We start from the raw sequence: 23,434 nt of genomic DNA on the forward strand, positions 1-23,434 counted from the left end.
GGACAAATCTTTAAAAAAAACAATCAAGTTGGATCAAAGAGCAGAATCAAAATTACATGCCAGTTTTATGATCTAATTCATTAATTCCATGGCAAATGTATACTCTTGACAGGATAATGTGGCATCTGCTACAGACAGTGCACTCTGCGTTTGCAAAGGTTGAATCCTGGTGGCCATCTAATGTAACAGTAAGGAGTAAAGTATGCCTGAAGGACTTTTCCCCCCTCTATTAAAATATAATTTGACAGGAAACCAAAGCAACCCCAATTTTAGTTAAAAGTCTTATGTAATATGCAGACATAACATTAATTTATCAAAAATGGTGTATTTCAAGCAAGACTGAGTAATTTAATGGTTTGCATTTCAAACAAGACTGAGTAATTTAATGGTTGGTTTGCATAGGCTAAAAATCTTTTCTTGTAGTAAGTAAAGGTAATTCATGATATCCCACGACTAAGGGAGATGCTATTAGGAAAAAATATATATAATAGTCCTGAGAAAGATTAATGAAGTTAAAGGGGACAGAATTAACTTTGATTAAAATTCTTGTTTTTAATTTTTTACGATAAGAATTTTCATTCTTTATCTTTTACTTCTAGATACAACGAACATTTAGTTACTTCATAATCCTGGGTCGGTGCTTTTGGGGATAGCTGAGGTGATTTAGTTTTCTGTTCTGAGCACAGTGCATAACACATAGGAGGTGACCGATATTTATGTGTTGACTGATTTCTCATCTGAATCTGCAGCCTGAGTGCAGTTCACCTTGTGTCAAATAAAAGATCCTTCATAGCATTAATCACAGACATAGTTATTTGCTGCAGATCATCTTGGTGAAGACTATGATTCTCCCTAGCCACTTATCAAGTTACAGAAGCTTTTCCCCTGATTACAGAGTATGGGTTTTGTACCAGGATCCACCCTTGAAGTTTACCCCAGTAGCTTTAGGAAACATCTGTGGTTCGTGAATACAGGAGTACCTAGACTGGAAAAGTCAGTACTTCTAGTTAATACTTTAAGATGTGACCTTGATGGTCACAGAAACTTTGCATGGAAGTAAAAAAAATTTGATAAGGTATGATTCAACTTGATTCTTGAATTTTGTTTTATGAATGATTGAAAATCTGAAAATTGGGTTTTGTTATAGAAATAAGGAGAATAGTAAGTGATAAAAATTTAATATTGAAGGAATTCACTGATCACTAATTAAGTGTATTTCTCTGCGCAGGTATAATTTGGCCTCCTGAGAGTCTGTCTTAGCAAGAAGGAAGTAGAAAATACTCTGGAAAGAAAACTAAGACAATAAGAAAGCCAGAACTTATTTTTACATGGTTGTCCGTTCACTTACCAATATGGACACTTTTCCCACCGCTTTACCTCCTGGTGGAGACAGCGGGCTGACAAGTTCTCAATCTGAGTTCCAAAAAATGTTAATTGATGAAAGGTTACGATGTGAACATCATAAAACGAATTATCAGACTCTGAAAGCTGAACACACAAGGTAAATTACTTAAAATTGCAGGTGAGAGGCTTGATTAAAAACAAAATTTTTTTTTGTCTGAATGTTTGCTCTGGCATATACAGTACAATTTTATTTTGCAGTATATACATTTAAAACTTTTTTAATACAGTAAAACTTTTGCCTTAAAATTACTTTATGCAAAACTAAGCATGTATCAAGTGGGTTATGAATTTATAAAAGTCTTGTTTTGAAAGTAGCAAGACCTATAAAATTAAATGTATCTAGGTGGCTAAATGTGTTTTTTCACCCTCATAGTAAAATTGCATTCACAAACTAGTATTAATAATTAAATGAAACTCTGTAAAGAAAGATATATGCAAGTTTAATGGAATGTATAATCTTAGGCTTATTCTGTAGTGTTGGTTGACTTGACATAAAGTAATGAGATTAGAAAGCAAAGGGTACACTTAAAATGGAACTCTTTTTTTTTTAAAAATCAGGTTGCAAGATGAGTACATAAAGTCACAAAATGAACTCAAGCACCTGTTAAATGAAAAGCAGACTCACCAGGAAAAATTTCAGCTGCTGCTTGAAGAGCTAAGAGGGGAATTAGTAGAAAAAACCAAAGACTTAGAAGAAATGAAGCTGCAGGTAAGATAACATAATTTGAGTTAGTGTAAAAGTAGTCAGATGCTTAGTGGAAGTAAGTAGTTTTAGTAAATTTGGTAAATTCTCTCTATATTCTTAATGAGTATTTTGCTGTATCTGCAGGTGGTATAATTTAATCTTCTTTCATTTATTCTAGAATGTTAGCTACCATGTAGGGTTTAGCCATGAAACTGTTATTTTATGTAATTTGTATTATATTACCTGTTCTAATTTAAATAATATTTCACTATTTAGAATAATTTGGGGAAAGGCCAGTTTGAATTGATAAAAATTCAGAATTAAAGAATATTTTTTTAAAGGTTTATTAATTTTCCTTTATTGTAACTGAAACTGAGCTAAAAAAGACTAATAGTTATTTTTAAGGGGCTTCTTAAAAGATGCTGTAAAAACAAGTGCACATAATTTATGTGCACAATGTAAGATAAAGGGAGTTTCTAAAGCAAAAGATAGTTGGTACTGAAGTACTGACTACAGTGCCTTTATATATTCTTCACACTATTCATTTTTCATTTGCCTAGAGCAAAGCTAAACTTCAGCACCAGCAAAACTTACTATAAATTTCAAATTAGTAGGTATTAGTTGTGATATTTTCCTCTATTTAATATTGAATAGCACCAACTGTGTACTTCTGCTCATCTAGTGCTTGGTACAAATAATAAAGTATTATTAATACTAGAGTCATAAGTTGATAGGTAAAAAGACATCTTTCAAGTCATCTAGTATGGCATATTGCCCAAGTCATGGATTCCTTTGACAGCAGTGGTGGAAGTTCGTCATTCAGTATCTTCTTGAAATCTTCCATTGTTGGGAACACCACCACTAAGCTTGGGTTGGAGCCTCCACTGTGCTTACTTTTTCATTCCTAGGTATATTTAGGACGTCTAAACAAACAAAAACCTAAGAAATGTGAGTTGAAGAAGGAAATGTAATTTAAGCTTCTAGAATTGGTAGATTAATATTGAGAGGCCTATGTGAATGGAATCTGTGAGCACTGAACCTGAGGTATTCAAGGTATTCAATTACATTGCATGTATTACTCTGTTTCTTGAGGGTAACATCTGGACATGCTTGTTTGTACTAAGCACGTGCAAACAATAAGCTTAAGAAGACTGGAGTGGCTATATTAATATCAGATAAAATAGATTTAAAGACAGAGTATCACTAAAGATAAAAAGGATGTTTTTATAACAAAAAAGAGTCAATTCACCAGGGAAGTGATGACCTTCAACAAACAGCTATGGTTCTATGCCTTAGTTTTCTCATGTGGTAAAGGGGATAAAAGTTGTTACCTATCAGGGGTTTTTGTGAGGACTAATGAGATAATATGTATATTTTTAGGATAGTGTCTGGCGCATAGTGCTCATAAATGATGGTCATTTTTATTCTGTGTGAATGTAGGCTCCATGAGGGCAGGAACTCTTTTTCAGTGTGTCTCTAGTGCTCAAGATGGTACCTAGCAAATATTTGTTGATTGAATGACATGAATGAATAGAAAAAATGAATGACTCAAAATTGTTGTTCTGTTCATATACATATAATGTTGCACTTCTTGTCTCATAGGTACCTAGAGCCTCAGTATCTTAGAATTGATAATCATCTAGTTCTCTTTCACACCTGTTATAAATTGAATTGTTTCCCCCACAAAAATATGTTGAAGTTCTACCGCCTAATACGTCAGAATGTGGCCTTATTTGGAAATAAGGTCTTTGCAGATGTAATTAGTTAAGATGAGAGGTCTTACAGAAGTATGATGGGCCCTTAATCCAGTGTCACTAGTGTCCTTATAAGAAGAGAACAGACCCAGAGATAGAAACACATGGGTTGAGGGGGGAGGTGGGGATGGGGAGAATGTCGTATGATGACAGAAGCAGAGATTGAAATGCTGCAGCTGCCAAGGAACACCAGGAATTGCCAGCACACCACCAGAAGCTAGCACGAGGCAAGGAGGGATTCTTCCCTACAGTTTTCAGAGGAAGCATGGCCTAGCTGACACCTTCATTTTGGACTTCTAGCCTCCAGAACTGTGAGACAGTGACTTTCTGTTTTAAGCCACCCAGTTTGTGGTGTTTTGTTATGGCAGCCCTAGGAAGCTAATACACTATTCAAAGCAAAGTTCTTGTTTGGAACATCTGTGACACAGGGCTCTTCATTCTCTGCTTCAGTCCTTTCAGTGCTAGAGAACCTAGTGAATTTTTAAAGTGATCCAGTTCCATTTATGGATTGGAGTATGTTAAGCATTTTCTAAATGAAATCATCTTTGTAGTCTCCTCGTTGGGTCTTGTACTGTTCCTTGAATCTACAGAAAATAACTTTGGGCATTTCTCCATGTGATAACTTCCCAAGTGTTTGCTAACAAATGTAATTTATCTGGTAAAGTTTCTATTTTTCAAGATAAATGTCACGTAGAAATCAGGTATGTTTATCTGGCAAAAGTAAGCTAAAGAAACATCTGTACATATGCATATTGAAGCAATTTAGCTATTTGCTTTAGTGAATGTTTGCAATTTATACAAATTGTGAGTTGAATAAAGTTAAATTCAACAAAGTAAGATCAGCAAGAAATATTTCAGTGAAGATTTATGAAAGATGATTATCAAAATATACATGTATTATATTGTCTACCTGCAAAATGCCTTTTCTGAGTTAAGATTTAATATCCCTTTGGCTTTTATATAAAATTATATAAAAGACATTTATTTAAAGAATATTTCTGTGTCACTTGTGTAGTTGTAGTGAATGGGAATAGTGCCTGGCTCATAGGATGATTGTAAAGATGAAATGCGACAATGCGTAGAAAGTATTGTTATAGTGTTTTGATGTAGTAAGTTAGAACACGTTAGCTATTATTATTATATTGTTATTATGTTCCATGTTAGCAAAACCTTTTGTTTTAAATATGGGAGTCATTTGGGGGCCGGCCCCGTGACTTAGCGGTTAAGTGCACACGCTCCGCTACTGGCAGCCTGGGTTCGGATCCCAGGCGCACACCGACGCACCGCTTCTCCGGCCATGCTGAGGCCACGTCCCACATACAGCAACTAGAAGGATGTGCAACTATGACATACAACTATCTACTGGGGCTTTGGGGAAAAAAAAAAAGGAGGAGGATTGGCAATAGATGTTAGCTCAGGGCTGATCTTCCTCACATACATACATACATACATACATAAATAAATAAATAAAGTCATTTGATATTTTTCTGATAAAAAATTTTAAATAATTACTTTACCAAAAATTTATATGCTTTTTGTTCCAGGCAATGCAAACTATATAACCCAGTATTTTTCCCGTTTTACTTGGCCGCTAGGAAGCTCAGAGTAAAATTTATTACTCAGTTTCAGTCATTAGTTTGTTAAGAATCTCTAGCACAACAATATTTGCCCTCTTAAATTAAAACATTTTTTGAGAAATTTTTGTCTGTTTCATATTATTAATATGACAATTGTTGGAGTGTTACAGATTTGTTTTTATAGATTTGATATAGGTAATGACACAGACTGTGGTATGATAAAGTGTTCTTGTAAGTTTCTTTTGAGACAAATAGTGGCAGTATTCCATTAGAAGTCTAACATACAGCATAATTTCCTCCTAAAATGGCGTGGGAAAAGTCCTCTATGTCTTTGGTGTATGTGTGCTTTGGGGTGCGAGGAGATAGATTTTTTTATGTGTGTGCTTGTTTTTAATAAGATTCTTAAGGGATAAAGAGTCTCTAAGATATTTTTCTTTATCAGAGACCTCATAGATCTCAAGACTCCCGTGTAGGTACCAGTTCGTGTTCTTTTTTGCTTTGTGTAGATCTGTATTTCCTTCAGTATCATTTTCCTACTGTCTTAAGGACTTTCTTTAACATTTGTTATAGTGCAGATTTACTGTTGAGAAATTTTTTCAGCTTTTATATATCCAAAAAAATTGTTTTTAAAGATATTTTTGCTAAGTATTGAATTCTAGGGTGACAGTTTTTCCCCCAGTACCTTAACAATGTTGCTCTTCTGTCTTCTCGCTTATGTTGTTTCACATAAGAAATTTGCTGTCATTCTTATCTTTGTCTGTGTATGCAATGTGTCTTTTTTTCTTGGCTCCTCTTAAAATTTTCTCTTTGTTGCTGATTTTGAGTAATTTGATTGACATGCCTTTGCACTTTCTGGGCTTGGGGTTTATTGAGCTTCTTGGGTCTTTGGGTTTATAGTTTTCATCAAATTTAGAACATTTTTGGACATTACATCTTAAAATATTTTTTTCTGCCTCCTCTTTCATCTCTTTTGGGGGGAGTCCAATATCAGGCCATTTCAAGTTCTCCCCTAGCTCACTGATGTTCTGTTTCTTTATTTTAATCTTTGTTTGTCTCTTTGTTTCATTTTGGATAGTTTCTGTTGTCATGTCTTCAAGTTCTCTGATGTTTTCTTCTGCAGTGTCTAATCTGCCATTAATCCCGTATAGTGTATGTTTCATTTCAGAAATTGTAGTTTTTATCTTGAAGTCCAATTTTGGTCTTTTTTGGTATCTTCCTTATCTCTATTTAACATGTTCAACCTTTTCTCTAGCTTTTTGAACATATGGAATTCAGTTGTAATAACTATTTTAATGTCTTTACTAATTCTAACATACGTATTACTTCTGGGTTGGTTGACTTTTTTTTCCTATTTATTCTGGGTAGTATTTTCCTGCTTCTTTGCATTCCTGGTAAATTTTTATTGGATGCTAGATGTAAATTTTACTTTGCTGAGTGCTAGATATTTTTGTATTCTGATAAATATTCTTGAGCTTTGTTTTAGGACACAGTTACTTGGAAACAATTTTGTCTTTCTGGTTGTTTTTAAGATTTGTTAAGTGGGAGCAGATTAGTGTTTAGAGTAGTGCTCATTATTTCCCACTGCTGAGATCCTTCTGAGTACTCTAATTACATCTCTATGAAATGAAGTTTTTCAGTCTGGCTTTTGGGAAAAGGAACTATTCATAGCTCTGTGTGAGCTCTGAGTAATCATCCCTCTAATCTCTGATCTGTTTAGGTGGTTCTTTTCTTGGCCTTAGATGTTTTCCTTACATGCATGTGCTGGTCAGTACTCTGCTGAATGAGTTGAGAGGAACCTTGTGCAGATATTCATGATTTTCTTTCTGTGCTGCCCTCCTCTCTGCTACCCTGTCTTGTGACTCTAGCCACACTAGTCCCCTGGATTCTCAGTTCCATCTCCTCAAGTCAGGGAGTCCATCAGACTCTGGGTATCCTTTCCTATGCCATTGTCTGGAAGCTTTCACAAAACTCACCTTCTGTTTTCTCTCAGCAATCTTTGTTGCTTCATTATGTCCCGTGTCTTCAAAACACTTGTTTGATTTTTGTCCATTCTTTGATTTGTTTCAGGCAGGAGAGTAAATCTGGTCTCTATTATGCCACCTGCTGGAAGTGGAAGCACTTTTATTTATTTTGTTTTTATTATTATTATTTTTTTTTATTTTATTGAGGTCATAATGGTTTATAACATTGTGAAATTTGAGGTGTACATTATTATTTATCAGTATTCTGTATAGACTGCATCGCACTTACCACCAATAGTCTAATTTTTATCCATCACCTTATGTATGTGCCTCTTTACCCCTTTTGCCCACTCCCCAACCCCCTTCCCCTCTGGTAACCACTAATCTGTTCTTTTTATCCATGTGTTTGTCTTCCTGGAAGTAGAAGCACTTTTATTTTTAATTAACTTTTAATTATGAAAATCTCAAACAAGTACAAATGTAGAGTGGTGTGCTGCATCCCCATTTACCCATCACCCAACATCAGTAATTACCATTTCTGAGCCATTCTTGTTTTATCTTCTGACCTACCCCACCCCCCTTCTGTCCCTCAACCCCTCTGGATTATTTTGAAGCAAATTGTACTAACTCAACCCTAAATATTTTAGTATGTATCTCTATTATATGCCAAGGCAATCCCTCCTTTAAAAGCATAGCCACAATACCATTACCATACCTAAAAGTACTTCTTCCTTAATACCTCTTAATATCACATCTTTGTTCAGATTTCCTTAATTTTCCCTTTTTTGGTTTTTTTTTTTTTGCTTTATTGATTATTTGTTTATTGTTTATTTGCTTTTTTGTTTATTTTTAAAGTTGGTTTGTTTGAAACAGGATCCAAGGAGGGTTTACCTATTACTCTCCTCCTTTTAATTATCACCCCTTCTCAGTTTGGACTCTTGATACTATCACCCAAACTCTTGACATCATAAACGAGATTATAATAAGGGCTTTCTATCTGGTTTCTCTGGCTCCATTCACTGCCTCTCCTTCCCACAGCCACCAATTCTCTCCCACCAAAGCTTTTGATCTGTCTTGCTTCTTCCTAAAATATAAATACCGTGATGCCATTCTTAAGCTTCAAAACCTTCAATGAATAAGCAAGGTGCATAAAAATGTGTATAGTATGCCTTCTTTATATAAAAATTAAAAGTGGTATATATGCATGTATATCTATAGATTGTTTTAAGAAGAATACATAAGAAATTACTAACAGTGGTTGTTTCCTAAGAGGGTAACTGGATGACTGAAGTGAGAAGAAGGCTTAGTTTTTTAATATTATGTATTATTTTGTTTGAGTTATTTTATTTATGTGATTATATTCATTTTAAGTAAAAATAATTTTTTTAAGTAAATACTATTGAATACTAAGTAAATTATAAGAGTATGAACCCTGGTATTCAGGAACCTTCTACTCTGTGGCTTCCATCTTTTTCCCTTTTGTTCCCAGCCAGGATGCAGCTCTCCTAGGTGGCATTTGGAAATGTGTCAGCATGGCCTTGGTGTCACAGTATCTAGAGATTGCTACCAGCATTAATGCACAAGGACCCAGGATTCTAAATTTCCTGTAGTGCTTAGCATGGTCCCATCCAAAATACCTTTAGCTCACCTTTGAGGATCATTTTTCTCTCCAGGGAATTTAAAATTTTATCCATTCTTTGGTTTTGGGTTCTCCCTAAAGCTTTAGTTTTCCCATTCCTTTGGTTTGCCATTCTCTCTATCCTAAATATCTTTTCCGTTCGTCTTTACCTGTCTGGTAAGCCTATATTGCCTATTTTCATAGTTATTTGTATGTGTAAGTTATTTTTCATATGCGAGTTTAAACTTCTTATGGGGAGAGAGTTGCTTCCTGTGAGTTTTTGTGATCTTTAGAAGGTTAGACTGTGTGCTTCCATTTCTGTAAAAAGGGATGATAATGTAGCTACGTTGTGGATTGTTGTAGGGATTAAATAAATTAATGCAGGTAAGGTATTTAGAACAGTATGTTATGTAGATTATAGTATGTTGCACAATGCTTTACATATAGTAGGCATTTATTCAGTAAAACGTTTGGAATATTTGGAGTATTGATGAATAAATGAATGAATTAAACTGAACATTATTCTTAGTTTTCAGAGATTAATGTAAATACAAACTAGGTTTTTTTTACAACTAGTATTCATTCATTCATTCATTCAAGGAATAGTTATTGAGTGGTTCCTATATGCCAGACAGTAGTGTTAGGTGTTAGGGCACATGGTGAATAAAGACTGTGTGTGCCCTTAAGGAGCTTATATAAATATTTGATTACTTATTGAAATATGAGTTGAGAGTATAATAGGGAAGAGCCTAAATTAGTTTTGGTGGTCAGAGTAAAAATCGGCTTTTTCTGATTGAAAATAAGTGAAGAATTCTCTGTGGTATATACCAAATTATTACACCTTTATTTTGCTTGCTTTAGAAAATAAACTATCAGCCATTGTATGCAACATGATAACCTTAGCTGCTAATGTAGTTATTCCTAACAATTAACAATAATAATAATCAGAAACTGTCATGACCTCGTGTTTTCACATCTCTGAAAGCCTGAAATTGAGATTCTCCAAGTATTGTTTCAAATGATGGTTCTACTTATATAATGATTATTGTAAAATTAGGTATATTGTGATATTTCTGTCCATTGAATTTCATTGTCATAATTGGGAGAGGCTTTGAAATTTGGCAAATTCTTGATTTTAATATTTGTGATTTCATATTTAGAATTGTTTGTATTTCTGTACATATTAGGTATTAACTCCACAAAAGTTGGAATTGTTACGAGCCCAAATACAACAAGAATTAGAAACTCCAATGAGAGAACGTTTTAGGAATCTGGATGAAGTAAGTAATTTATATAGAAGGAACTATGCATTTATCTTCACGTGACTATGAAAGGCTTGATGAAAAGCACCATTCCCCTACTCAAAAGCCCTGCAGTAGCTCCCTTTCTTACTTAGAGTCTTTATAGAGACCTTTAAGGCTGCACAGGATCAGATCCCATTACCTCTCTGACTTCCTTTCCTCCATTCACAGTGGCCTCCTTGATGTTTCTGGGGCACTCCAGAAATGGTGCAGTTCAGGAGTCTTTGCTCTAGCTGCTACTTCTGCCTTGAACCCTTTCCTTCCAGATATCTCTTGGCCAACTTCCTCATCTCTTTTAAGTCTTTGCTTAAATGTCACCTTCTCAATGAGGCCTACTTTGACCAGCCCCGCATCCACCCAGTATTGCAGCCTACCTTTCCCATCTCTCCTTAGACCTTTGGATCCCCATTTACCCTGCTCTACTTTGAATTTTTTTCTAGTACTTATCATTTTCTAATATGGTATATAATATTTATTGTGCTTTTTTATTTTCTGTTTTACCACCTCTAGAATGTAAGATACCTGAGAGGAGGAACCTTTATCTGTTTTGTTCAGTTATATTCCATGTTCCTAGAATAGCTCCTAGCATACAGTAGGTGCTCAGTTAATATTTGTTGAATGAAAGAATGAATTTCATGCTCAGAAAAGTAAAACTTTGTTACAGTTTTTTATCAGATTGAGATCAGTCTCCTTATATGAAATGTTGGTAATAATAAGACTAAATGTTTAATAAAGGGAACTGGAAAAGACAGCAGATATTAAGTATATTAGGTACTATGCTAGACATTTTTTATGTGTTACCTTGTTTAACAAATATACTGGGCCTTACACACTAAGTATTGTCCCCTTCAAAATGGACCCCTTTGGAAAGCTGTAGTCTAGTGATGCTGTCACTGCACAAAGCAGTTGTGGAATCTCTTTTATAAATGGCTTACTGGCTGGATAAAGTCATCTTTAAAATATCCTTCTGGTGGATAACCAAAGGATATCCAAAGAATTGTGCTTTTGGAGTAGATTTAGATTTAATTTTTGGATGTAAATAAAATCACTTAGACCTCAGGTAGGTGATCAAGTTAAGTAAAAACATTTTTTTAAAAAAATTGAAAGAAAGTATGTCTCTAATAAAATCATAAAACCCATTTTCTTGGTTTGTAAACTGACCTAGAAGAGAAATCTTTCAACTGAAGATTTACAGTGAGCTGAGTATTTTAGGAGGCATGCTTTCCTTGTTACTTGATTTCCTGATGGGTGTTCAAAGATGTCTTCTTCATCTTTCTGCTTTATTGCCTAAGTTCTTATCGAGATTCAGAATGCCAATAACTTTTGTAGTGTTAGGAAGCAGATTTGGAGCATACTGGATTTGGATTTGGAGTTGCATGTGTTCCTGCTTAGTCAGGAGAGTTGGTGCTACATGTATTCTCCAGACTAGTGTGTTGAGTTGAACTATCATTGTAATATTTGATTGAACCTTAAGTTACTGTACTAAATATTCAAATAGTCTTTTATCTACTTTGAATTCATCTGTCTGACTTTTAGGGGGTTTTATATTTAACTCTGGAATTAATTTTTTTAATCTAACTATATTTTGAAAGGTGTGCTACTTTCTTAAATATTATTTTATTAAGCCCAGAGGTAAAAATTTTTGACATGCTATAAATTTTTATCATTATGAGAATCAGTGAGGGTATAAGGTTAGTTGAATGGTAATTTGCTTTATCAGGAATGTGCTAATTCTGTATGTAGGATACTTGTCAGGAGAGCTTTTCAAAGGCTTATTTATAGTTCTGTTAAGCTTATTTTTTACTTTTAGAATGGCTCTCAATATAATACAATTTAAAATTCTATTTGCAAAAGTGATTTTTGGAGTGGATACAAATTTCATTTATAAATTGGTGATAAATTGTAATCTCCCTTTAATTTAGGAAGTGGAAAAGTATAGAGCTGAATATAATAAGCTTCGCTATGAACATACATTTCTCAAATCAGAATTTGAACACCAGAAAGAAGAATTTGCACGTATTTTAGAAGAAGAAAAAATAAAATATGAATCAGAGGTGAGTGATTGATTATACTAAGTTAGTCATTAGACTTCTAGTCAATAAAATTTTATGATTTTTTTTAAAATCCCACCTTAGAGTGGATTGTATAATTATGTTTTATTAGTTAATGGGGAAGTATTTGTCATGAATCTGCTCTATAGCAACGCTTTTCTTATGAATCTTCTTTTTTGGCTGTTAGATTTTCCTATTCTTTTCCTCCTTTATTTTGCCCCAGTCAATGGAGATAGTCTCTTTTCTCCCATAGGCATCGAGACAGACTTCTCTTTGTAAATATATTTTGTATGAGTCCTTATTTAGCACTGTCTCCCTCTATTTCTTAGAGCCAGACCACCTTCAGGAGAGCCCTGGCTGTCAGCCTCTGTACCTCGTTTCCACTGATATAAACAAGGGGTGTGTATACCTTAGGGCGTGCCTGTCACCTTCAAGAAGTGTACTTGGTTCTTTCTCACGTCTGCAATTGCAACATTCTCTCTACAGCATGCACCCCTACTCTGTCTCTATTGCTTTTGGCAGCCTTTCTACTCATTTTGTGGTTTGTCTCCTAATTTTGCCAAAAATGGGATGTATATTTCTCGTTTTTTATGTTACTTTTAGATGATTTTTCAAGATGGAAAGAGAGAAATACCATTTTTATCCTGCTGTATTCAGCTAACAAATCTAATGCTAGTTGAATTTGTAAAAAAAAAAAACAAAACAAAACAGATTGTCTGTAGTTATGTGAAACATTCTAGAGAGAGACACATCTGCATTATGTATTTATTGTGTTGTCTTTATTCGGAATTAAGATTTAAAGTATACTCACCTTCCTTTGCCAATTACTAATTGGATCAAACTGATTTATTCTTATTAGTGAGCAAACTGTTCCTTGATTGTTCGATATATAAGAAAACTGTATGGACTTTGGATCATTTGAGTCCATTAATAATACAGTACCAGAAAACTATAAATATTTATACGTCTGTTTCATTAAGAAAATTCTTTACAGCTTTAAATGCTTCATTTGCATATGATCTCTCTTCTATTAGAATAGTCAGTGAGATGAGGCAAGACTGTCTTATTTTCTCCATTTTAAATGAGGACACTGAAGCACAAAATAAGTGACTTGCCCAAAGTCTCATAGGAAGTCAGCAGCCAAGTTAACAGTGGAACTCAGCTACCCCAACTCCCAGTTTTAAGTTTGAAATTATCAATGATTTGAAGTTGCCACGCTAATTAGGGCCCATCCAACAACTGTAATTTCGTCAAGAGATAAAATAATGTATACTGTGTGATTATGAAAGGCTTTGAGTCTGCAATTATGACAGACTTAAAGGAACTGCATATGAAAATTTTCTTGTGGAAAATAGGAGTGATAAAGATTTCTAGCCTAAAATGTAGATTTAGTATATTGAAGAGTAACTGTTGAGGTTAAGGATAGTGGTGCTTTATTTTGTACTTCACTTTTAAATCTAATGTTGATGTTTATCTGGTAGTGATTATTTGTATTCTCTAGTTTCTTAGTTTTATTGTTTTTTTAAAGAATGAAAGCTGCATCTGAAATCTGATGACTAATCTGTTCTGTTTTTCCCCCATGAAAGAACAAATGATATTCATTAAAATTTTTTAGAGGTCAGTGGCATCACCAATTTTCATAATTGGAATGTCTTATGACAGTCTTAGAAAGCTGAAGATAAACAGCTAGCTAAGAAGCCATAATTAGTAGAGGTTAGAAAAGTAAAACTTTCTGATAAGACTGAAGGTCTTTTCTTTTTACTTCTCAATTGTTTATACAGGAGCAATATTAATTAGTGGGTATTTTGGGTATTTGCTTTCGTTCCATTGCTAATTTTTTATACTCGGGTTTTTTTTTTTGGGTGAGGAAGATTAGCCCTGAGCTAACATCCAATGCCAATCCTCCACTTTTTGCCAAGGAAGATTGGCCCTGGGCTAACATCGGTGCCCATCTTCCTCTACTTTGCGTGTGGGATACCTGCTACAGCATGGCTTGACAAGCAGTGCGTAGGTCCATGCCCTGGATCTGAACCTGCAAACCCCAGGTTGCTGAAGCAGAGCATGCGAACTCAAACACCACGCCACCGGGGTGGCCACTATACTCCAGTTTTTATATACAATAACAGTAAAACCTAGTGAGGTGATTGTGGATCATGAAACAGCAATAAAACTTCAAAGTAAAGCCTACTCTTGCCATCTTTTAATTTTACAATTTAAACTGGTGTAAAATATATTCATTTATACTAAAATATTAGTTTCGTACAGATGAAATCCTGAAGTACTAAAATATTAGTTTCGTACAGATGAAATCCTGAAGTACTAATATATTAGTTTTGTACAAATGAAATCCTGAAGTTGCATATATAGTTGTTATTCAAAAGTGGTGCTATTGTGTTTTCATTGTGTTATTAGGACTCTAATTTTATATTATTCTGCAAATAGTAATAAAGAGCAATACAGAGTTTTAGGTACAGGTGATTATACTGGTAGACTGAATGAGTGAAAGAAGCAAGAGTAATTCGGTGGGGAAGTATTAAGATCTTGAGACATGGACAGTGAGCACTGCATCATATGAAAAACGGTCAAGAGTGACATTAGTATTAAGTCCCTAAGATTATTCCATCATGGTCTGCAAACTGAGCTCTACCTTTGCTTTTATTGGGCTGGTGAGAAGCCAAAGTGTCTGTGGCAAAAAGGAGAACTTTTCCGGGTCCCTGTTACACGTGTTAGTTTTTTGTTAGAGCACCGGTAGCTGATAGTGCACTTCTAGTTTTGGTCCTTATCCTGACGCACGTGTCAGTAGACATCATGAAACCTCAAAAAACACATCGTTTTTGTCCTGGTAGGTTCTGACGTTCTTTCCAGAGTGCTGCTTTAGGCCCAGTGGGTTCCTTTATCTAAAATATTCCAGGTTCTCTGACTTGAACCCCTCTCAGTTTACTCTGAACCACATTACAATAGGCAGAAGTCTCCCAAATTAAATTACCTCACAGTGGGAATTCCCTGGGATTATTTTGGTGACCTTTTAGAAGGGCTTTGTGAAATTTTACTCATTATGATTTTCTGTGTAAATGCAGTTTAGAATATCTCAAAAACTAAACTTTTTACATGTAAAATTTAAAATGTTTTAGATGTTCATTTAATGTGACATCGGGAACTGACTTAACTACTGTGTGCATCAGTGTCCTAATCTGTAAAATGGTGTTAACAGTAGTACCTATCTCGTGGAGTTGTTGTAAGGATTTAGTAAATTAATATGTGAGTGCTTAGCCAAGTACCTACCATGTAGGAAGCATTCAGTAAATGCTAGCTATTCTTATCATTATTTAAAATTCCACGTCCTCAAATTTCTTGAGTATGTATGTGATCCTCTTCTTTACTTTAGCATGCTAGAGTTTTCAGTGTCAGGTCTGTACTTGGATACTCTAGATAGTTTGAGGGCATTTCTCATTACAGTGCCTGTATCCCCCACCTTCATCTCCCTCCCAGCATTCTGACTGCTCCAATTTCAGGTGCTCCCTGCCATGGCTTTTTTTAATTAGTCACAATTTTCTTTTACTATCTTCATGACCAAGGTAACTCTCGGGGCCTAAAAAAGGCATATGTTTTATTATTTCTGTTATTATTTCTGTTCTCTTGTTCAGTCTTAGTAGAATTCTTTTTAAGACACTAAGTGAACATCACTTCATTTCCCAACAGTTCTTGTATCCCATATCCTAATCTGTCCATAACTATGTCTGGGGTCAAGAACATAGTTCTAAGAACTGCTTTCTTCCATGATTATCTTTCTCTTAAAAAAAATAGGGGAGGGGCCAGCCCAGGGGTTTAGTGGTTAAGTTCACGCTCTCCGCTTCGGCCACCCCGGGTTCGGATCCCAGGCGTGCACCGACGCACTGCTTATCAAGCCATGCTGTGGCGGCATCCCATATGGAGTGGAGGAGGATGGGCACAGATGTTAGCCCAAGGCCAATCTTCCTCAGCAAAAAGAGGAGGATTGGCAACAAATGTTGGCTCAGGGCTGGTCTTCCTCACAAAAAAGGAAAAGGGATATAAAGAAAGGAGATGGTAGCTTCCAAAATTACATTAACATATGAACTTTAAATCTGTAAATAATTTAAGTGCTACCTTCTTAGTGTAAGTAAATGACAAAATATTTTTGTATTCCATCGTTAATATAGGAAAAAAATCAATTCTAGTACATATAGGAGAAAGTGGAAAAAGGTAAACTAACTTGATTTTAAAAACTAAGATCTAGGAACTTGAAACTTCATGTGCAAAATGTTTATTACCATAATGCCTGACATATAATAAATGCTGAAATTAATGGTATTATTACTGTTAGTACCTGACAGCATTAATTATAGTGCTAATTATCATATAAATATAGCAGATATTTTAAAATAGATTTCAGATTTGTAAATGAGAATCTGTGGAAGTTGAAGAAGTTAAAGAAAGACATAGAGGCAAGACACAAATTCATATTTAATTTATTGAGAGAGGCACTTTATATATACTTCTTTGAATTTGTCAACAACCCTAGGAATTAGATAATAAGTATCCCCATTTTATAACTAAGAAAACACTCATTTATGAGGAAACACTCATGAAGCACTGAGAGACTGGTCCAGGTTCATACATCTAGTATGTAGTAGAACCAGGATTCAAATCTAGGTAGTCTGGGGTTTCTGCTTCTGGCCGTGATACAGAATAGGAACTGAATTTACCCTAAGGCCCTGACTAAAAACTGGGGCAAAATACAGGAAACAATGGTTTTCAGACACTGGAAAACAGGCAGTACAAAGTGGTGATCCCTGAAGGAAGGAAAATAAATGAAGTGAGCCCCATCTTATGTCCACCAGTGTGGAAGGGCTCCCCAACGCATGCTGCATTGAGTAGAAGACTCAGAAGGATTTTACCTTAGTAGTAGGGCCAAATTAGCTCTAGACTAAAGGCTACTCTGGTCCTGCCTGACAAGTGTAAAAGCAAGATTTGAAAGGATCTAACTATTTCTGAGTAACTTAACTGCATAACAGAACAAAGATTTAAAGGTATGTAAAGGAATACAAAAGAACCCAGCACCAAAAAAACGTGAAATTGACAATGGCTGACATCCAGTAAAATGACTGGCAGCCCAAATGGGTTCATAGGAGAATTCTGCCAAATGTTTAAGGAAGAAATTATACCAAGTCTCTACACTCTCTTCAAGAAAACAGAATCAGAGGGAATACTTCTTAACTCATTCCATGAGGCCGAATGGCCTCATACCTAATACCGAAACTAGAGACCTTACAAGAAAACAAAACACAGAGCAATATCTCTTGTGAATAAAGATGCAAGAATCCTCAACAAAATATTAGCAAATCAAATCAAACAATGTACAAAAAAGAATAACCATGAACAAAGTGAATTTATTCCAGGCATGCAAGGCTGGTTCAACATTAGAAAATAAATTAATGTAATGAATCACATCAGTTAGGCTAAAAAAGAAAAATCACACAATCATATCAATAGTTGCAGAAGAAACATTTAACAAAATCCAATACCTGTTCATGATAAAAACTCTCAGCAAACTAGGAATACAGGGGAACTACTTCAACTTGATAAAGAACAGCTACAAAAAACCTACAGCTTTCATCATACTTAATGCTGAGAAACCAGAAGCTGTCCCACTAACATCAGGAACAAGGCAAGGATGTCCCCTCTTACCACTCCTTTTCAATGTTGTACCGGAAGTCTCAGCTAATACAATAAGACAGGAAAAAGAAATGAAAGACATACACATTTGGAAGGAAGAAATAAAACTGCCTTTACTTGCAGATACATGATTATCTATGCAGAAAATCTGAAACAGTCAACAAAAAACTCCTGGAACTAATAAGCAATTACAGTGAAGTTGAATGTACAAAAGACAGTCACTTTGCTATATAACAGTAGTGTACAAGTGGAATTTGAAATTAAAAACACAATAGCATGTACGTTAGTATCCCCCCAAATGAAACTTAGATGTGAATCTAAAACAATATGTACAAGGTCTATATGAATAAAACTACAAAACTCTGATGAATGCAAAGAAGAACTAGATAAATGGAGTGATAGTCCATGTTCATGGATAGGAAGACTCAGTGTTGTCAAGATGTCTCTTCTTCTCAAGTTGATCTATAGATTCAGTACAATCCTGATCAAAACCCCAGCAAGTTACTTTGTGTATATCAACAAACTGATTCTAAAGTTTATATAGAGAGACAAAAGACCCAGAATAGCCAACACAGAATTGGAGAAGAACAAAATTGGAGTACTGACACCATCTGACTTCAGGACTTACTGTAAAGCTATAGTAATCAAAACCGTGTGTTATTGGCAAAGACTAGACAAATGGGTCACTAGAACAGACCAGAGAGTCTAGAGATAGACCCACACTAATACAGTCATCTGGCCTTTGACAGAGGAGAAAAGGCAGAATGGAAAGTCTTTTCAACAAATGGTACTAAAACAATTGGACATGTATGTGCAAAAAAGTGGATTTAGACATAAGCCGTACACCCTTTACAAAAATTAACTCAAAATAGATCATAGACCTAAATGTAAAATTTTAAATTATCAAACTCCTAGAAGATAGCATAGGGGAAAACCTAGATGATCTTGGGTTTGGTAATGACTTTTTAGGTACAGCACCAAAAACATGATACATGAAAGAAATAATTGGTAAGTTGGACTTCATTAAAATTGAAAACTTCTGCTCAATGAAAGACACTGTCAAGAGAATGGGAAGAGAAGCCATATACTGGGAGAAATATTTGCTAAAGACACATACTTGTTATAGGACTGTTATCCAAAATATACAAAGAACTATGAAACTCAACAATAAGAAAACAAACAACCTGATTTAAAAATGGGACAAAGATCTTAACAGATATCTCACTAAAGAAGATATACAGATGGCAGATAAGCATTTGAAAAGATATTTAACATATTGTCATTAGGCATTGCAAATTAAAACAATGAGATACAACTATACACCTATTAGAATGGCCAAATCCAAGACACTGACAATACCAATTGCTGATGAGGATGTGGAACAATAGGAGTTCCCACCATTGCTGGTGGAAATGCAAAATGGTACAGCAACTTTAGAAGACAGTTTGGTAGTTTCTTACAAAACTAAACATAATTTTACCATACTATCCGGCAGTTGTACTCCTTGGTGTTTACCCAAAAGAACTGAAAACTTACATTTGCACAACAGCTTGCACACAGATATTTCTAGCAGCTTTATTCCTAATTGCTAAAACTTGGAAGCCACCAAGTCCTTCAGTAGGTGAATAGTTAAATCAACTGTGGTACATCCAGACAATGGAATATTATTCAGCACCAAAAATAAATGAGCTAGCAAGCCATGAAAAGATATGGAGGAACCTTAAATGCGTATTGCTAAGTGAAAGAAGCCAATATGAAAAGGCTACATACTGTCAGATTCCAACTATATGACATTCTGGAAAAGGCAAAACTGTGGAGATATTAAAAAGATCCGTGGTTGCTAGGGGTTAGAGGAGAGGGAGGGATGAATAGGTAGAGCACAGAGGATTTTTTAGGGCAGTGAAATGCTTCTGTATGATACTATAATGGTACATACATGCTAACATACATTTGTCAAAATCCACAGAATGTATAACACACAAGAGTGAACCGTAATGTAAACTATGGACTTTTTGTCATAATGATATGTTGGTATAGGTTCATCAGTTGTGACAAACGTACCACTCTGGTGTGAGATGTTGATAGTGGGGGAGGCTGTGGATATGTGGGGGCAGGGACAGATGGGAACTTTCTGCTCAATTTTGCTGTAAACCTAAAACTCTCTAAAATATAAAGACTTTTAAAAAAATGACTGGGCATGCAAAGAAGCAGGAAAGTGTTTTTTATAATCAAGAAAAAGATCAATCATTAGGAACAGACCTAGAGATTACAGAATTAGTAGACAAAGTCAGTTATTAAATCATAAAAATATATTCCATATGCTCAGAAAGTTAAGGAAAACCTCGAACATAGGGGCTGGCCCCATGGCTTAGTGGTTAAGTGCGTGTGCTCTGCTACTGGCAGCCCGGGTTTGGATCCCGGACGCGCACCGATGTATTGCTTCTCCAGCCATGCTGATGCCATGCCCCACATATGGCAACTAGAAGGATGTGCAACTATGACATACAACTGTCTACTGGGGCTTTGGGGGAAAACAAAAAAACACAAGGAGGAGGATTGGCAATAGATGTTAGCTCAGAGCCGGTCTTCCTCAGCAAAAAGAGGAGGATTAGCATGGATGTTAGCTCAGGGCTGATCTTCCTCAAAAAAAAAAACAAAAACCTTGAGCATAATGAGAGAATTGGAAAATATTTTTAAGAAAGTATCCTAGTGATGAAAAAGACAACCTAAATGGAAAATACACTAAAAGTGGATGAGACACTGCATAAGAAAAGGTAATAGCTAAATTCATGATATAGCAATAGAAACTATCCAAGATGAAATACAGAGAGAAAAAGGATAGGAAAAAAACAAATATAGCTCATAGTGGGACGACATCAGATAATTGAAATTCTAAAAGGAGAAGAAAAGAATAGAAAAAAAAAATTTTAAGAAATAATGGCCAGATTTTTCAGATTTCATGAAAGCTATAAACCCACATATCCGTGAATCTCAATTACTACATGCATAGAAAACATGAAGAAAACTACACCAAGGCACATAGATTCAGATTTCTTACAACTAGTGATAAAGAGAAAAATCTTAAAAGCAACCAGAAGACTTTTGCTTCCAAGAAGATGGAGTAGGTTTACTTTTTCCTGTTCCCCCTGGTAAGTAAAACAAAAAACTCTGGACATTATATGTAAAACAAGATACTGAGAGATGGAGAAAAGGCATAACAGCTAAGGACCTTGGGACCCAAGGACTGACTGTGGTATAGTCCCTGGGTTTTCATTTTGCCTTGTATATCCCAGACTTGATGCTGAAGAAACCAGCAACTTGGCACGGACAGTAAAAAGCCCCAACACAGGCCTCTTTTCTTTAGGCAAAGCACTAGGAAAAGAGCAGCCTTTCTATCCTAGTTAATTTAGGTAATAACAATTCTACTCCAGCCAAACACTGCAGTAAAAACTGGCCCACCCATGCTGGCAAAGGCCAGTGGAACGCCTAGAATTCCACCTTCCCCAGGCTCTAATGAGGAACTCTGTAACTCCCAGCCAGGATGATACCGGGGAAGGCCAGGCAGGGAGCCAGGACCTGCATCCCCACTTGGCAATATAACAAGGGCTCTCACTCCTGCTATGGTGGCATTGGAGACGACATTGGGAGCCTAAATTTCCACCCTCAACTGGCTGTAATGAAGTGCCCTGCCCCTTCCCTGCTTGGGTCATGCCTAGTGTAGGCCTAGTGTAGAATGAGGACTTTCACCACTGCCCAGCCATGTAGTGTCAATGGAAGAGCCCTCATAAGGAGCAATAACAAGACATTCCTACCTCTGCCAACAAGGGAGGCATCAGTGGGCCTGCTGGGGAGCTGGAACTCTTGCTTCCAGCCAGCATGGGTCTCCTGAGGAGCCTCTCCAACCTTGGGTGTCATAGAGGTAAAGTGGGGACTCTGGACTACTACCTCCACCTGGCAGTAATGAGGCAGCAACACCATCCTTCCCCTGCCGGAATGATGTCATAAAAAGCCAGCTAAGACAGAAACTTTAAGTAAGATCCAGAGTCTCATAACAATACCTAAAAAGTCCAAGTTTCTATCGAAAATCACTTGTCATACTAAGAACCTGGAAGATCTCAAACTAAATGAAAAAAGACAATAGATGCTAACACTGAGATGACAGAAATGTTATAATTATCAAGATTTTAAAGTGGCCATGGTAAAAAAAAATCCTTCAGTATACTATTACAAACATACTTGAAACAAATGAAAAAGTAGGGAGTCTCATCAAAGAAACAGAAAATGTAAAGAAGAACCAAATGGAAATATTAGAACTGAAAAATATGATGTTCAAAAAGACTCTAAAAGACCAAAAATAAAAACATCTCAATGGCTGGTCTTAACATCAGAATGGAGGGGATAGAGGAAAGAATCAGTGAACTTGAAGATAGAACATTAGAAATTACCTAATCTGAGCAAACTGCAGAAAATAGACTCAAAAGAAATGACCAGAAAAAACCTCAGGTACCTGTGGGACTAGAACAAATTATCTGAGATTTTTGTCCTTGAAAAGAGAAAGAGGATGGTGCTTGAAGAAATGAAAGCTGCAAATGCCCCAAATTTGGTAGACACAAACATATAGCCTAGAAGCTAAGTGAACATCCAACAGGATAAAACCAAAGAAATCCACACTAAGAGACATCATAGTCAAACTTATAAAAACTATAGGAAAAAAAAATCTTGAAAGCAGCAAGAGGGAAGTGATACCTTACTTATAGGGGGAAAATTCCAAGACATTTCTCGTCAGAAACCATAGAGGCCAGAAGGAAGTGCCACAACGTTATCAAGTGCTGAATGAAAAAAAATGTCAACTCATATTTCTATATCCAGCAAAAATATCCTTTTAGGAATGAAGGGTAAATCAGGACATTCTTAGAATAAGGAAAACTAAGAGAATCTGTTCAAGAATGTTTAAGGAAAATTCTCTCAACAGAAAGAAAACAATAAAACAAAGGAACCTGAAAACATCAAGAAGGATAAAAGAACACGGTAAGCAAAATTATGGGTATATACAATAGACTTTCCTTTGCTGAATGAGTTTTCTAAGTTTTGTTTGCTGGTTGAAACAAAAATTATAACACTGCCTGGTGTGGTTTTAAATGTGTATAGAGGAAATAATTAAGAGAATTATATTATAAACAAGGGCAAAACAATGTAGAGGGAGATACAGTTTCTACACATCACTTGAACTGGTAAAATGAACCCAGTAGACTATTATAAGTTATGTGTATGTAATGTAATTTCCAGAATAACAACTAAAAAATCTGCACAAAGAGATACACTCAGAACATTATCGATAAATCAAAATGGAATCCTAAAAAAAAAGTACAAGGAACCCACAGGAAGGCAG

General features: G+C 35.5%; 1 protein-coding gene across 6 annotated transcripts in view; it reads left to right on the forward strand.

The window, feature by feature from the left end:
* The window catches only part of CEP83 (centrosomal protein 83), a 121,152-nt gene that overhangs the window by 40,942 nt on the left and 56,776 nt on the right, over positions 1-23,434 (forward strand). For 5 of the 6 annotated variants that reach the window (XM_058568657.1, XM_058568658.1, XM_058568654.1 and 2 more), the window contains 4 exons: positions 1,229-1,501; positions 1,963-2,113; positions 10,187-10,279; positions 12,223-12,354. In XM_058568657.1, the coding sequence (XP_058424640.1) occupies positions 1,329-1,501; positions 1,963-2,113; positions 10,187-10,279; positions 12,223-12,354 (549 nt within the window). In that variant the 5' untranslated portion in view covers positions 1,229-1,328. Of the gene's footprint in view, positions 1-639; positions 659-1,228; positions 1,502-1,962; positions 2,114-10,186; positions 10,280-12,222; positions 12,355-23,434 lie in introns of those variants that run through there. The other variant, XM_058568655.1, reaches the window with a different exon arrangement.

This window comes from Diceros bicornis, chromosome 25 (genome assembly GCF_020826845.1).
Source record: "Diceros bicornis minor isolate mBicDic1 chromosome 25, mDicBic1.mat.cur, whole genome shotgun sequence".
Lineage (NCBI taxonomy): Eukaryota > Metazoa > Chordata > Mammalia > Perissodactyla > Rhinocerotidae > Diceros > Diceros bicornis.